We start from the raw sequence: 16,497 nt of genomic DNA, 5'->3' as shown, positions 1-16,497 counted from the left end.
GCATTAGCATAAGAAAACACAGCTTTTATATATACATATGTAAACACTGACAAGGTAAATCATCTTTATTATTTCTCAATATGATGAATGATGCTGTCAACATACATGCATTTCAATAAACACACTGTTAAAGGTTTAACACTAGGTAAACATTATTTAAAAAACAACAACAAAAAAACAAAAAAAAACAACAACAATGGTTTGATAATCCAAGTTTAACCCTTTAGAAGATCTACCATCTGCTGCATTTCTTAGCATAACTGGAACTGTGCAACATGCTTCTCTAAACTGATAAAGCTTTTCTTCTTGATATGACTAAGGACATTGATGCGTCACAACTGCTATATTGCCTGCATGGCAGCGTGAACACGAAATAAACAAAATACAGCTTATAAAAATAAAAACTGCTTTTTGATTTGAACCAATATGTGTAGCTTGAAATAGCAATACATTTTAATGAAATAAAAGCAACCCTGTAGCAAGGTCCAAGGGTTTAACACTTTGTAACAAAGCACAAATAGATCAACAACAGTCAAAGACCACAAAAAATGAATCTCTTTTGGCTGCAAGGCACAAACATATAGAATGTATGGCGAAAATTCCAAACAACTTCCTGCCTTTGACCCGTTAAACTGCCGCTGTTAAATAATTCATGCATGCAAAATATACACAAGCAGATGCCACACGGAAATGTTTGCCTTAGTCTACTGATTTGGTCTCTTCATTGGATTTGTTCATGAGGGACAGCAGGCTCGGCGACATGAAGTACGGCCTCTCTGTTGATCCGTCGTTGCGCTCCAAATCCTCCACTGTGACGCGGAGAAAATACCAGTGAGTTACAACAGCATGTCAGCAAATAACCCTTCTTGTATCCATCAGTAAAGTCTCTTCAGAGACAGACCCCTGACAAAGGCAAGGAAATATAGAGAATCATTTTTCTTTTAAAATGTAGGAATTCCTACTTTCTTTTTTTTTGTAGCACTTTGTATTTATACATTAAGACACCATAGAAAGTGTTTGCCCTAACCCTAACCCAATTCTTCAAAATTTCAATAACTTAACGTAACTTAACTAAACTCAAGTTTAAAAACAAGAAAGATTAAATTCAAGATGCTTTAACTAAAAATGTACAATTTAGACTGAAAATCGGGGATAAATTGATTAAACAATCCTAGGTGAAGATCCAGCCAATCATTGCACACCAGTGCTAATGTAACTCAGAGACAGGAAACCAAACCCCCAAAGCCTACGTGGGATATCAAAAACGGCGCACGGAAAATACAGCAAAACCATTAAGTAAAGAATTACACTGTCCATTCAAGTCTAAATGAGATCGGTTTTTTTTCTAGCAGTTACAATCTTTATATTATTTTCAGGGTTTCCTTGACTAGAGGCCCAAAAAGCTACAATTAAAAATGCTTTATATAGGAGACAGGCAAGGTAGATGAGTAAGTTTATCTTTCAATTAACAACAACTTACCTGATACCCAACGCCAAACAATCATGAAACTCAGGCACACACCCACCAAAGAGTGACTCCCGTTAAATACAATCACTTTTAATTGAGATTCACATCCAATAAATATGGAATGTTAAGTGCTTCAAAGTGGAAAAAATCAGCTTACACTTGTCACGAAGGTGACCGACGACAGTAAAACATTACAAATCATACAAAGACTTCAGATGTTAGTTTGCAAGCATTCAGAAGGCCGAGTCAACACCATGCAGCAGAGACAGGGAGAGGAAGGAGGGAGGGGAGGGGAGGAGAGGAGAGGAGAGAGGAAGGACGAGGCGTGGCGGAGGGTGGCCGGGGGTCAGTAAACAATCGTCAGGGGTCAGCAGAGAGGTCACGATGGCCGTGTCATGGCGACGCAATCAAAACGCCAGTCCAAAAATACCAAGGCAAGTAGGTGACAATACAATACAAAGGCTGCCATCTCAGTGGGGATCTCTACAAGATGGGAGCCGGAAAAATATGGAACGAACATACACTACCGTTTATGTACAAGTTTATTATTATGAATAATAGTAATAATAATAATAATAATAATAATAATAATAATAATTTATTAATAATAATAATAATAATAATAATAGTAATAATAATAATAATAGGGAAAAAAAAACAAATGTTCATACAAATATGTCTGCAACATTTTGGCGTCAGCTGGTATTCTTGTAAACAGTGAAGGAGAATTCACCATCGACTGAGATGTGTTGGTTCTGACTGTAAACACGGTACCTGGTGGTTCTGCAGTGCATAAACAGGATTAAGACGATAACTATTAGTGACAGTAATCAGGCACAGGTTCAGCACTCACGACGATCTACACACCTTTTTGACAATATACAAACCAACACTGTTCTACAACCAACACAAGAGAGCTTTATTTTTCTTTTCTTTTTCTTCTTCTTTTTGTTTTCTTGTTTCTTGAAATCTTCTTCCTGCCGAGCTACAGAGATGCACTGGGCTTTTTGGACCTGCTTCAACCTTCCGAAACTTCTGCAGCCGGTGTGAGGCTGCACAGGCCCCCACCGACCCTGAGGTGAGTAGGGGGTGTGCTCGATGAAAACCTCCACATCTCGTAGTTGTTACTTTGGTCCTTTCTTCTCGAAGGTTCAGCACACGTGCATTTCTCCAGCCTGAATTTTCACTCCTGCGGGGCGGACGGAGGCTTCTCCTCCTCCTGAGCTCCTTCTTCTTTCTTCTCTTCCTCCTGAGCTCCTTCCTGCTCCTTCTCAGCTGAGGGCGCAGCCTCCTCCGGCTTCTCTGCCGCTTCCTCCGCTTCCTCGGCTTTCTTCTCCACCTCCTCCGTCTTATGCTCTTCTGCGCTTTCCTTCGCGGGCTCCTCTGCATCCGCCTTGGCCTGCAGTGGCTCCTCCTCCTCGTTCTCCTGCTTGAGCACCGTCTGCTCCTTCAGCTGGATCTCCCCATCCTGCTGCTGCTGGAGAGGAGTCTCCTCCTCCACCTTCACCTCGTCCGCCGCCTGCTTGGCGCCGTCCGCCTGCTCGATGCCGTTGACGTCCTCCTCTAGATGTTTCGTTTTGGAAAGGATCTCGTGCAGCTCCGGGGACATGTAGTACGGCTTGTCGGACGAGCCGTCGTTCCTCTCCAGGTCTTCGCCTTTTTTTTTTTTTTTTTTTTACGGTGCGGGTGTGTGGTTGTGAGTGTGTTGGTGCGATTGGGTTAATGGAAAAATGGCAACAAAAATGAAGGGGGACAAGGGAAATGTGTGGAAAATAAAGTGGCGTGAAGGGAGAGACCAGAGAAAAAGAGAAAGCAGAGTCAGAAACAGGGCAGCAGAAGGAGGAGAACCAGCATCTTCAGGTCGGTGCAGGCACAGGAGGAGGAGACGCGAAGCGAGGAGCTGGATTGAAATGGTACTCACAGAAGCAGAGGAAGAGCGTGTCCACGCACATGGCGTAGACGCTGAAGAAGCCGTGGGCGATGAGGTAGGAGCCCACCACCACCGTCTGCAAGGCAAGACACACCATCAAGACCTGATGACTCTGATCAGTCAACATCAGCGAAAGGGTAAAATGGTGGAACTGTCTCTGTGGCAGCAACTCTCTTAGTTCTTGATTAGTCTGTGCCGTCCAAACTGTGAAAGAATTTCTTCTACGAGCAAATAAAGTCTCTTCATAGCTGTCAGCTAATCACAACTTGGCCACTTACAAGTACAGTATAAATATACCGACCAGTATGGGCACCCAGTAGTAGTTGAGCGAGGGAGCGGCGTCCTCCACTGCTTTGATTCTCCCGGAGAAAAAGAAGAAGGAGAAAATCCCTGTTGGATGAAGAGGAAGGTTAGAGGATTGAAATGATTTCTGCAGGCAGCGGCCGCTGCTGCTGCTGCTGCTCCAAAAGCGAAACGCTGTCGTACCAACGATTCCGACGATGAGGAGCTTCCCCAGGAACAGCAGGAAGTCCGTCACTTTATCCAGAACGGCCACCCTGTGATGGAACGCGTTAAATCCAATCAAACTTAAAAGATCTATCTGAAAACTCTAACGTGTCTTTTTAACAGAGCGAAACAATACCTGATGATGTTTCTCATGAGAAGGAAGAAGGCGTCTCGAGCTGAGGGGCAGAAACTTTTCCCGTAGATTGCGACCTGCAGAACAAAAAAAAAACAAACCCCGAATCACGTCAGCATCTCTCCTCGACAGATTCGCTCCCTCTCTTCTCTTCCCGCGGCAGCTCGACTCACCATGATGTAGGCGTTCCTGTTGAGGAACTTGATGCATTTCTCGAGGCACCAGAAGCAACACTTCATGCAGCTCAGCAGGAATTTGGCAAATTTGTTCTTGGCTCCTGAAAGACGAGACAGCTGTTAGTCATCATGAAGACACAGTCAGGTGGAAGAGGAACTCAGAGAGCAAGAGGGCGGCTGAAGTTCTGACCACTGCAGCACCGAACCACCGGCCACAGGTCTCGGATAGATGTACCTTTCAAAATGTGGCATTACTGACTCTCATAGGTTGTTTCTGACCTTTCAGCTTGTGATCCAGGTACTCCAGAATGACCCTGATCACCTGGACCAGAGACAGGATCAGAGAGCCAAAAGCCAGAGAGCCTGTGTGGTACCTGCAAAAAGGGGAGGAGTGGATTTGAACCCAGTGCATCACATGGAGCAGATGCTGATGAAAAAAATCCTGAACGTTCTAATAAATCTATTGAAATGAATTTAAAAGATGTACAAGAATCCACCAAAAACAGGTATACATTCTGAGTTGCACGTGACATAATGTAATGTTAGATTCAATTCAAAAGGATTTATCTTGATTATGTAAGGTCAGAGCTAACACGGAAAATAGATCTATAATAACATGAGGGAACAACTTAGTTAAGAGTAGAAACATCTGACAAAGAATTGGAGTTCAACATTCCCGCCGCACAAAGCTGCAGCCGCTGACCTGAGGGCCCGTCCCAGCGAGGCGAAGATGGGGTAGGCCGGGATGTCCACAGGCTTTTTGAAGGCCCAGTAGTAGGAGGCGAAGGCCCCCGCCAGCGTGACCTGGCCCAGGGCCGTGACGAAGTTGGCGCACCAGAAGAAGAGGAACACGTTGTAGAACTGGAAGAGGATAAGGTACTTGTGGTAGAGGGTCTCCCCGCCGTAGAAGGCAAACAGGCACTCAGCGTCAGGACACTGAGCTGAGATGTTGGAGGTGTTGAATGTCTGTGGAGGAGGAGGAGGAGGAGGAGGAGGAGGAGGAGGAGGAGGAGGAGGAGGAGGAGGAGGAAGACAGAGGGAGACTGGTATTTAAATTGGGACACTCTCAATATAAACTCATGGCTAAAATGGTGGAGACGCATACCTTGGGGTCGCAGGTCTCCAGTGTGTGCTCACAATCTGAATTATTAAACACCTTGTACACCTGCTCATTGGACGTGGACAAGAAACTGGGCGGGGCAATAGGTCAAGGTGACAACGTCAAAAGAGGAGTGACTAAACAGGAACAAATATTACATAAGCGTCGAGATGAGCATCAGCAGCACAACTGAGGAGAAATTCAACATCATCTTTGGCTGGTAAATGTTAAGTAGAAAGCATAAAGCACCATGGCTTTACAATGAGACGATTTATGGATCATCTTGTAAATCTAATATTTTTAACTTGACTGATCAGCGCTGCAAAAGATACACAGCGGTGATCGCCCAGTAAGCGATGACCACAGCGAGGAGGGCAAAGGTCAGCAGTGGGTAGAAGAGTGACGACATCACGTGGCCGATGGCTCTGGAAAAAAACACACCAAAAAAAGGCATTTACTAACGGCGCAGAACTGACGGTAACTGGGTTGAACTCTGAAATCTCACTCATCAGTCAAAGAATTTCAGTAGACCTCATGACCAATCAGGCATCAGGAAGAAGTGGCTGCAAGAGTTGTAGTTGCAGTAGCTCCTACTAAAGCAATTAGCAGTTGATCCCGCAGTCGCAGCTGTTGTATTGGAAGACAATTATGACCGACTCATTAACATCAACAACTTAACTTATTGTAAAACTCACTAACTTGCAGCCTTGCGCTGCACGTCAACTTTACTCAGTTTACCAAACAGACACCTGCCATTTCTAAAAAACAAAAACAAAAAACAAATACAACAAAGTGCAGAAAGGTCCTTTGTGCTGTCGTCAAAGGGTGGAACAGTTCAGTTCCCAGCTGGTTACAGGAATCGGGAAATCTCAGCAGCTTGGGTGTGCGACTGACCTGCTGGCCTCTTTGATGAGTGCGATGGCCACCAGGAGTCTCTTCCTGAGGAAGATGAGCAGCAGGATGATGATAAGCTCCACAATAGCCAGGATGATCACTGCCCAAAACAGGAAAAGGAGGGAATTAAAACCATCATTTATTGTCTGCATGTGTGTGTGTGTGTGTGTGTGTGTGTGTGTGTGCATGTGCATGCGTACTGAAAGCCAGCCAGGTCTGCCTGATCTGCAGGTAGATGGAGAAGTCGGTCTGCAGGCCCAGGTCAGTGATGGTGACGTCGGCGCCCGGCTCGCCCTTCAGGCTGGCGTACTCCAAGTAGCAGTGGAAAATCCCTGCGTGGAATATTTGGAAATGATCAAATCAAAGTCGGTTCCATTTTAAAGATGAGCAGACTTTGACTTCAACTAGTGAGGCTGAAGACTCACCGTATCCAATGACCAGGATCACCAGAACTATCATGACCCAGACCATCACGCCGGCCAGGAACCGCAGCAGCACGATGAAAATCAAGCTGATCAGCATGGCGATCACCAGGCCACTGGGGAGGCAAATCATAAGTGGTTTGCCAGCGCTAGTTCAAACTGCTGCAGACAAGTTGCAGTTCGAGAGGCAGAAGATGACTCATTGTTTACATGTGGGGGCGTTGACAATTCTGCGCGACTCTTTTGACAAAAACGCGTTATCGCCAGAAGCGAGGAGAGACTTACAGCAGAATCCAGTGCCAAGACTGGGTGTAATCCTCAAAGATTCTCATGGCCACCTGGCGAGCTTCAACGACCACATTGGACTTCCTGTGACAGAAAAAAAAGAGATACATTTTGATAGAAAAAATAGACTTTCTGCAACTCATTTTTAAAAGCTTTCTTTGTCTTGTGGGTTACTGTGTTTGCACCCAGAGCCTTTAATTACCCTGCCCTCACAGAAACCTCTCACCACAGCACCTGCAGTGTTCCTGCAGTGTTAACCAACAGAATGTTTTCAAGCCTGACAAGCTAGCAGACAAACGAGCAGCTTGCTGAGAGGAAATGAAAATCTTGCACAACTTTGATTCATATTGATTTGTTTGGCTCACCAGAAATAAATTTTAAAAAATCATCCAGGGAGAAATACAAAAATTAGCGAGATGTCACCATGTTTTTGGACGCGGGACGTCGCGGAATCGATCGGCATTGAGTCCCGTCTCCACGCACCAAACCCAGCGGGGTGTCCCCCCTGCCTGCAAGCTGCACCCCCTGCGCTTTCACCGCTGCGTGTCTGCTGACGTCATCGCGCTGAGATCGCGTAGATGAAGCGCTGCAGAATTCCACAGTCCGGCGGTGGCCAGTGTTCTAAGCCCCACAGCCTGTTTTGCTCGTCAAACTAGACAACTAGCCAGCCAGCAGAAGAGCGTCCAAACAGAGCGGAACCAAAGCCCCGTAACAAACAAACACTGGGGCAGGGAGGACAACCTGCCCTTAAATAGGACATCACATGGGTGCAGTGAGGCAGGATGGTTACATGACACAGCTGTCCGCTGACGGAAGAGCAACACGTTAGTGAAGTGTTCATGAAGGGAGGTCACAGGTGACAAGGCTCACAGAAAGAAAGAAGGAAGAGAGACTGAAAAAGCTGATAGTGAGTAGGCGTGGGGAAAAAAAAATAGATTCTTAGATTAATCGCGATTATCATATAATAGAATCAATTTACAAATTTAAAAAAAGTATTTTTTTTAATGAGGCCGGAACTGATGTGCGACTGCACTGCACACGCACACTAGACACACAAGCGCGCAGATCCAAACCAACTCATGAGACAAGACACAGACTAACACCAGAACAAAGCTGCCAATACAGTCGTAAAGGGCGAGGCCAATTACAAAGTCTATTGGGACTTTGTCATTCCGCGGTATGTTGCATGCTTTGGATATATAAATATATGTATATATATGAATCGTGATAAATCGCAATTCTCGATTAATCGCGATTAATTGCATCGTAGGCCTTTGAATCGGAATCGAATTGAATCGTCAGGTACCTCACGATTCCCACCCCTAATAGTGAGAATGACACCGATCCGATATTTGAAAAAAACAAAAAAACAACACTGTATCACTCAGCCAATTGACTTCCTCCGATGATCAAATAGTCCTTTGATTCAGCCTATTTGTCGAGCAAATTGCATATTTACAGAAGAGGGTTCAGTCCAACCGCCCAGGGTGGAGGCGACGTTCACCAAACCAGCGTGTCAAACCTGCTTAAACGTCATGCAAAACATCGCCAATCCTGCAACGTCTCCGCGCCTCATTTTGCAGCCACGTGCACACTTCGGCAAAAAAACATAAAACGAAAATAGGACTCACTTTGATGCCTCCAGGACGTCGGTGGCGTTGACACTGACCCCCAGTCCGTCATCAAAGCTGGTCTCGTTGCCCACCACCACCACGCCGCCTTTCATCGTGCCCAGGGCAGGAAGGCAGCGACGCGTGACTGCGCAGAGAGGGAGGGAGGAGGGAGAGGATTTTGTTCAAAACAGACCTGCTCCTGTTTAACAGTTTTATCAAATCGCAGCTTCAACTCACAGGGCTTGCTGGGCATCAGCACGGCCGGACACAAGCTGTCCTTCAGGAGCTCCGGAGGACTCTGAACGAGGTGAAATCACCCGTTAGCGTCACACTTCCATCTCACAAGGGGGCGCCACTGATCAAGATCGTCTCTGAACGCTCACCAGTTTGGCAAAGTCCACCCCGACCTTGCAGTACTGCTTGTAGTAGTCGTGGTCGTCCTTGTTGCCCAGCTTGGCTTTGACCAGCGTCAGGTGCCGGTTGGGGCAGCTCTCCACGCACAGCTGGGCGCCGGCAGGGGAGAACGGAAGGTTAACAGCACAAAGAGAGAGACGCGGCCGCACCAAACGACAAGCCAAGGGTGTTTCTGACCTGTGTGGTGGGACACTGTAACTCCAGCAGCACCAGGGGGCTGGCACACTTCAGGATGTTGAAGTAGAAGAGAAGAGGCTTCTTCCTGTGAGGGGTGGAACAGTGAGTATCTCAGAGACACGAGCGGCGCAGGAGGTTTGTGTCGCAGGCGACTCACTCCAGAGGTGTTCCAGCTTGTCCGCAGAACTGCCCCCTGCTGTCCGTGGGGTAGATCACCTTCCTGGGGTCGCCCTGGGACCAGGCTGCGCCGAGAGATCGCACACATCAACGGGGGGTGGGGGGGGAGCGAGAGAGAGAGAGAGAAAATGTAGGTTAGTTTACAAGAAATAAAAAAACAGTGCTCTAGAAATCAGACCTTTGTGATGTCACAAAGGGTGCTGATACTTCTTCCAGCTTTTTTACCTCACCCTCAAGCCAGGTGAGATCACTTTGTTCATGTCTCATTCCCAACATGTGAAGGTCTAACGAAGAATCTTACCCGAGGCTAAATGTGATGTTTTCTGAGGAGCTTTTTGGACAATTAAAGGTGTGAGGCGGCTCTGCTGAGTCCAACATAGCAGCTTTAATTGATGAGAAACTACACCAACATTTGAGCTGTGATGCATTAATGGAAAGCGACTGATGGAGAAGTAAAACTGGCAGTTTTACTGCAGACACGACCAACTGTGAGACTTAAAAGCTCTGGGGTGTGTTCTATTTTTGCAACAAAAACAAAAAAGAAGAAATGAAAGAAAAAAAAAGAGAGAAAATTCAAAAGGGTTTGGGGTGTTTTCTATCCAGGAAGGACGGCTCTTACCCAGGATACCCACGGCGAAGTATCCCAACAGGGCGATGATGAAGAGGATACAGCAGAGGACATCGGTGCAGCCCCTGTGCACGGCAGAAGCAGAGCGTTACAAGATGTTTCAAGAGAGACGCGAGTATAACATTACAAGTCTCCAAAATGAGTCTCACCTGTTGTGGATGGGCCCTTTAAAGTTTGGGTCATACTTCCTGGACTCCCCTGTGGTTAAAAATAACAAAAAAAAAACAGAGAGATACAACAGATTTGTCACTGTCGTAGTAGAAACAAAGACCGGAAACAACAGGCTGTACACAGTAGGAACTATAATTAGCAAAAAAATCAACTCAATTCAACAGTCGTTATTAGCAGCATATCCCTCGCTATGAAGCATGTTACTACATGGGTGATGTCCTTATGCCGCTTGGACGCTTTGTCGTATTTACTGCAAGAAGTCCAGTTTGTTCTGCTTTACTTGCTTGGTGCTGGCGCTGGCAGCGGATTCCGACGACGACGTGGAGCCGCGGCGCGGGCGACACAGCTCGAATTCCTGCGGATGCGACTGGTTTAGGTGGCAAAACAACGACCGCAGTTTGCTTTTTTCTGTGTTTGCGATTGGTTGGAGGAAGAAATGACCGTAATATTAAGTTACATGATTGGCTATGATGAAAAAGGAAGTGAAACTTTTTCTATCAAACTTTTTATCGACCCCTTTTTTTCCTATCGCAGCACACGTCTATCGATCGATATATATTGTTATCGAATTATCGTCGAGCCCTAGGTTGAACGATGGGCTCAGGTCTCCCTCCAGCTGGCCCAGATCGGGGCAAATTTTCAGCCTGATGTCACAGCTGGTATAAAGGTCAATTTATTTACAAATTATTATTATTATTATTATTTCTTTTTCCTGTCTTGAGAGGGTGTGTTGTGTGCGTCAGCACGGCTTTTCCAAGTATGAGCCGACATAGGAGGAGATGGGTGAGTTTAACACGACCATCCAGGAGCTCAAATTTGACCCAGATTAATTTCGCCAGTACTTTAGAATGTCCGTCGTACTATTTGGAGGACTGCTCCGTCAACTGGCTCCACGTTTGCAGAGGGAGAGAACATTCCAGAAGTTTTGATGTGACGTCATCGACCATCCAGCATCATTTTGATTGGTCAGAGGTCCAGCGTTTGCCTTTTCGCCTTGGAAAATTCGACACAAGAGCAAAAAAAATAACCGTTTTCGCCAAGCAAATTCGCTCCCGGTGTGTACGGACCTTGAGAGTCACACACAGGCACAGCGAGTACACGAGTGTGTGACAAGGAGACAAGACACTTTCTTGAACAAAAGGATTCTTCCACCTTGCAGCAGTGCTTAGCAACCGACAAAATGGCTCCCCGGCGACGTCGAGCTCTCCCTCCCCGGGCGACTTCACCGGCCTCCATGGAAACAAACTCCGAGGTGGCGGCGGCGGTGAAGAAACAGCCAGCGAGCGTCAGGGGAAGGGGAGATGGGGTGAGGTCATCACAAGAGAATCGACGTCTTCTCAAAAGCGGCACAAAGACAGACTCTGCATCGCCACCGCCCCACGTCTGGGCGACACCGGTTCGATCTTTTTTTTTCTTTTCCTCCAAGACAGAAGAACCAGCCTGTCGAAGACGCTGGCTGCAGTGAAGTCCTCCTGTCTTATGAAACTCGCGGTCTCTCAGCTGTGGCACATCCTGTTTACTGCCAACTGACACAACCTCGCTCGAGTCTTGCACTTTTTGCAGTCGCCTAAGGCTCCTGTTTGTGTGTCGCTGTGGGGGGAGGCCGCTCACGTTACAGTAATAAAACAAACACACTAAAAACACACGCACACACACATTCTACCCACAACACACTGCTGAGACACAGCTGACACAAAGGCCTCGTCAGACTCTTGTGTGTTTTAAAGCGCTGGGTCCAAGCTGCTGCTATCAGGCAGCTTGCAGCTTCCCATTAAGTAAGTCCAGCAAGTGCAGCAAGTCACCAGTCAGTGCAGATGACCGCACCGCTGAAGAAATGCTGCAACAAATAAGCGGCAACCAGTTTCTTCACAACCCAGCTGTACCTTGTTTTTCATACTTGCTCATCCCGTCGCTCCTCCTTCACCCAGTCATGGAAGATTCTTGTGTTTGTTTTGGGATTCAAAGTCTCTCTTCTTTTTTTTTTTAGCGCGGCAGCTGTTTATGTACTTCTGCTTCCAGTGCGAGTTGTGCGTCGTCTAACTCTGCACTTCCTTCCTCCTGTGTATTCAAAGCGCCGCCTCCGCTCACCTCGAGTCCCTGGCTCAGCTCGGCTCGGCTCGGCTCGGAGACTCGTCGGGGGAATGGACACAAAAAACAGCACTGATGGGAGAGTTGAGGGCGTGAGAGGGGAGCGAGGGCGGGCGGCGCCAGTCAACCCTGCTGTTGCCAAAACTCTAGGCTCTGAAAGAGGCTGAAGGGATCTTCCCTCCCAGCATCATAACAACCATTTAACTCTTTGGATCAGTGGAGGGCAGAGTCTTAGTTCACTGTGAGAGATGTCTACAGCAAAACATGGGAAATAAATAAAAAAAATCTGTTGTTGGTGTCGAGTCCGTTTATCTATCAGAGCCACTGTCTGCTCAGTTCTGAGCTCCTCAGCTTCTGCTCCCTGCTTCTGCTGACGGCCCCCGCGGCCCCACCTCCCTCTGACAGCCTCCTCAGTGAGAAACGATCTCCTGAAGTGGTTTCATGCTTTGCCAAGACAATGATTTGGTTCTGATGTGAGGCCCCGTCTGAGACTGGGCCGTCCCACGTGTCTCCAGCAGCGCGTGCCCCTGTTGTTGCTTTTTTGTTTTTTTTTGTCGGCCCACCTCCGCTGCCATGTGACGGGTGCTGTGAAATACAATCTGTTCACTGCCCTCGTCCATGTGCCTGTTACATACTCCATGGTGCCCCATCCTTGCCCACTTGACCTCAGGCTGGGTTCTCTGTAGAGTGGAACTGTCCCCAAGGTTTCATCTGTATTTATTATTATTTCAAGTTTCCTTTTATGCCTACAGTATACAACCTGGTACTAATTAGAACTATAAAACTCATTATACAAGTAAATACACTGAAGAGGCTGATAGCGATCTTGACTTCCTGCAGACATTCTATGCCATCCGCAAACCAAGATTTTCGAATATACTTGGCACAGTATGTCATAATCTAAGCAAGGACAAGCATATTTATTCGAATCCAAAATGTCAAACCATTTCCAGTTCTCTCGTAATATATATTTATAATTAGAAAGATGAGACTGTACATACGCACACACAACACACAAACTCACATTTCAGTCTGCAACATGTTGAAGAAAACTTGCTCCAATACATGAATGGAATAAGCGTTTTCCATTATTCATAATGAAACTACATACATACGTCCGGTATTCTGACAAGCCATCAGCCCGATACAGGCAAATGACTAACCTACAACATTATGTTTATGTCACAGAACAGTCAGCAGTCATTCCTGCTAAACATGTGCAGGGAGGAGACGCTTTTAACAGCAAGACACTGGGCATCAAGGTTGGAAAATGTTGAAACCGACAGTTTGTTAATTATTTAGGTTGAAAAAAAATCGAAGAGGCTCTGCTCTGCTGTGTTGGTCTCATTCTCTTTTACCGCATCACTCGGTGGTGAATATATATTTCCGCAACCGTTTGACTTAGGGGCATAAACACTGACAGCACTCTTTCCACAAGCCCGTCCTTTTGAAGGACCATCTGGGATGGTGAGACAGAGCTCCATTCGAGCCGCTTGTCTTGTGCCGCTGAACAATCGCTGATTGTGCTGAACAGTGTTGCAGAAGATTCCTCGTGTGAAGGCTGCCAAATGCCCTGTTAATAGCCCCGTTTGTCTGTATAATTAGCAGCAGTAAATGTGATTTAGGGGTTTAGTTGTTCATCTCAGGAAAGGTAGCAAAGAAGAAGAGATTTTTTTGAAGCTAAAAACACTGAGCGTTTCATCTTTCCCTTTGAAAATATTGGGTGATACTGCAGTTATTGATCACAACAGAAGGAATCGGAATGAGTCTCGATAGTTGTTTTTTTGTACACATTTACTCCCAACATATCATCCTACAGTCGCAGAGGAGGACAACAGCTTATAAAGTGATGCATTTTGGGCGTGTGCAGGCGCGTTTGTGTGTGAGTTAAAGGAGGCGATGATGTCATGAGGGTTTGTGATTCACTAATGGGCACACAGAGGGGTTATCAGATGAACCTGTGGTAATGGGCCAGTGGGACACAGCGGCTGCGGCTGGGTGTGAGGGTGTGGTTCAGCTCAGCTTTTCGACTTTTTTTTGACACTCTCACGTTGATAATTATGGTGGGTACGCTTCGGCGAAGGTGGGGAAAGGGAAATGTGACGTGTGAGCGATGTGAAATGCGCAGCCCTGCTCCACTCCTCCAACAGCTCCTACTTCCTCAGAAATTCCACTTCAAATGGCTCTAAACGAGGTCATTAGCCTACAGGCTCTAAAAGCTAAGGCATTAAAGCCCCCCCCCACCTCCCCGACAGACGCCTGCTCAGCTCGCTGTCTCTCTGTACGGCTCGCAGGATGGATCAAACCAAACCTAAAAGTCTTGACAAGAGTTCATTATGAGACGCTGTTTGCTCATATCAGTGAGTGTAGTGCGTGTGTGTGTGTGTGTGTGTGTGTGTGCCAATGCATCGGAGCTGTTGCCAGCCTGATATTGACTGGAAGCGTCTTGACTGTGTCTGCCTCGGTGGGCAGAGCTGACAAGGCTCAACACAGTCCAGGCGCTTGCAGGCTGCAGCCTGTTTGCCTGCACGACGTGTGACTGCGGTTTGCAACCAGGAACTGATCCCAGATCAAACTATGACTGGTAATTTTGAATCATGGGAAGCTCGCGGTCCCGGTTGCAAGAGGGTTGGGCTTGTGACCTTTTAGGGCCGCATTAGGAGGAGGAGGGGAAGTGGAGTACAGCTGTTTGCACAGTGACGGTAAACAACAAGGACATGCTACATCGTCGAGAATCCTGGATTTCCACATAACGCGGTGGGTGTTGGCTGCCGGGGGCATCTCCCACTGAGGAAGAAGGCAACAGTCACTCGACGTTCCCAGCGGAGCGACGGGGTACTGAGTGGGAGCTGCAGCCTGTGGCCTCCCACTCATGTCAAACACAGACATGGGGTATTAAGGCAAAAACAACACCGGCTGAAAAGAGAAAAAAAAGAAAGAAAAAAAACTCATGACTCAACAGTTCAGAGCAACAACAGGCCATCCTGAGACAGAGGAAGACCCATGCCAGGCTGCTGCGGGCAGCTATGATTTTGCTCTGTGGTGAAATGTTCTGTGTGACACACATACCAAGCAGCTATGAGTCATTTCTCTGGCTGCCATACAGGGTGGTTTCTCTACGCTATGAGCGTGCGATAAAAAAAAAAAGAATCGACGTGAAAATAAGTGATTGTTATTTGCATGTGCCGCGTTTGCACCAACGTGCGACTGAACCGGTAACTGAACAACACGACCACATGTGGAATCCGTGGAGTTGGGAGAGGGTAAGAAGTGTGAGGCATCATTTTTAAATGAAAATTGTTTTTTATGCTGTCTTTCTTCAAGACAGCTGAATTTGTAAATGCTGGTGATTGACGATTTCTCTTCGCTTTGTTTTCTTACTTGAAAGGAGCGTTGTATTGTATGTCATTTACCCTGGGGGTGAGTAAAAGTATTCTGGCTCTGATCTACTCCTCCTTTGTGGCCTGTTTTAGTGTTGCTACGGTGTGCTCATAAGGTTTCCATTTCTTTGCCAGATACCCGTTTCTTTCGAGCACCGTTCCACATCAGAGAGAGACAGGTGCATAACAGATATGAACTTATCAGTTTCAGGTGACATGATGCTCAACATGTCATCTGAGGCTAATCTGCGGCTGGTGGCTCTGCCACATTTCTCTGCGTGTTACGCTCATTCCGCACATTCCGACCAATCAAAAACAAATAATAACCGCAGAGAGGGGGGAAAAAAGAAAGAAAAGGAATGCAGTCTGCATCCATGAGACGCAAACTGCTTCTGCTTCTGTGGCTCGGGCGAGGGTGATGATGACTCCGGATCTGCAAGAGAGCCGTGAGGTCCACACCCTCCCAGCCTCCTGCAGTCATTGTTTCCATTTCTTCGCCCGTTTTAAGAACAACAAAAGAGAAAGCAACGCATCGTAGAGCAAGCGGTGAAACAATGTCTGGTTCTTACCGTATTTGGGGTCCGGTTTTTTCTCATCCGGCTCCATTCTCCCACACTGCGGCTATTCAGACCGTAGACTGGACAGTTACCATGGAAATGTCGGTAGAAAAATCATCAATAACAGCGGCGGCGCTGCTACAGTGGGGGCGAGACCATCCCAACCCAAACTGAAGCAGGGCGGGCATAACGGAAAGGAGAGTTTGGACCAATGAGCGTGGAGGAATGAGCGGCTGACAGCTCGTCCAGCCAATCAAAGTGAGCCTGACCCGGCGGCTTCCGTTTCACTCGTTGCTTTTCCAATGGAATGTTTTCAGCCTCATGACCACACAAAATTGAAGACACACGACAGTTTCTGATGGAATGAGCAGTTATTAA

The 16,497-nt window shown here is 46.9% G+C and overlaps 1 protein-coding gene across 3 annotated transcripts; it reads right to left on the bottom strand.

Moving 5' to 3' along the window:
• Positions 1-50: 50 nt before the first annotated feature.
• LOC142896180 (choline transporter-like protein 2) lies at positions 51-16,345 on the bottom strand. 3 transcript variants are annotated; one of them, XM_076037725.1, is made up of 22 exons: positions 16,132-16,334; positions 10,073-10,121; positions 9,915-9,988; positions 9,276-9,360; positions 9,119-9,203; positions 8,911-9,030; positions 8,765-8,825; positions 8,546-8,672; positions 6,915-6,998; positions 6,633-6,745; positions 6,408-6,539; positions 6,208-6,307; positions 5,646-5,738; positions 5,320-5,404; positions 4,918-5,180; positions 4,494-4,588; positions 4,212-4,315; positions 4,042-4,115; positions 3,885-3,955; positions 3,700-3,788; positions 3,390-3,474; positions 51-809 (listed from the first exon to the last, which is right to left on the bottom strand). In XM_076037725.1, the coding sequence occupies exons 1-22, from the start codon at positions 16,166-16,168 to the stop codon at positions 700-702; spliced, it is 2,136 nt and encodes a 711-aa protein (XP_075893840.1). In that variant the 5' UTR covers positions 16,169-16,334; the 3' UTR covers positions 51-699. The 3 variants fall into 3 exon arrangements, with proteins under 3 accessions (XP_075893840.1, XP_075893823.1, XP_075893832.1); XM_076037708.1 differs by lacking the exon at positions 51-809 and adding an exon at positions 836-3,124 and having other exon boundaries at positions 16,132-16,345; XM_076037717.1 differs by lacking the exons at positions 51-809; positions 16,132-16,334 and adding exons at positions 836-3,124; positions 11,978-12,237.
• Between the last annotated feature and the right edge of the window lie 152 nt (positions 16,346-16,497).

This window comes from Nelusetta ayraudi, unplaced genomic scaffold (genome assembly GCF_046127955.1).
Source record: "Nelusetta ayraudi isolate G7.1 ecotype Tasmania unplaced genomic scaffold, CSIRO-AGI_Nayr_v1 ptg000004l, whole genome shotgun sequence".
NCBI classification, from domain to species: Eukaryota; Metazoa; Chordata; class Actinopteri; order Tetraodontiformes; family Monacanthidae; genus Nelusetta; species Nelusetta ayraudi.
Note: the sequence above shows the minus strand (reverse complement) of the source record. Positions and strands in the feature narration are given on the sequence as shown.

What these genes read in the sequence shown, in the direction of transcription:
- LOC142896180 (XM_076037708.1), bottom strand. Translation starts at nt 16,168, where the DNA reads ATGGAGCCGGATGAGAAAAAACCGGACCCCAAATACG. An exon ending in AAAACCGGACCCCAAATACG is followed by an intron (nt 10,122 to 16,131) that starts GTAAGAACCAGA and finishes TTTTAACCACAG; the next exon opens with GGGAGTCCAGGAAGTATGAC. An exon ending in ACTACTGGGTGCCCATACTG is followed by an intron (nt 3,475 to 3,699) that starts GTCGGTATATTT and finishes CTTGCCTTGCAG; the next exon opens with ACGGTGGTGGTGGGCTCCTA.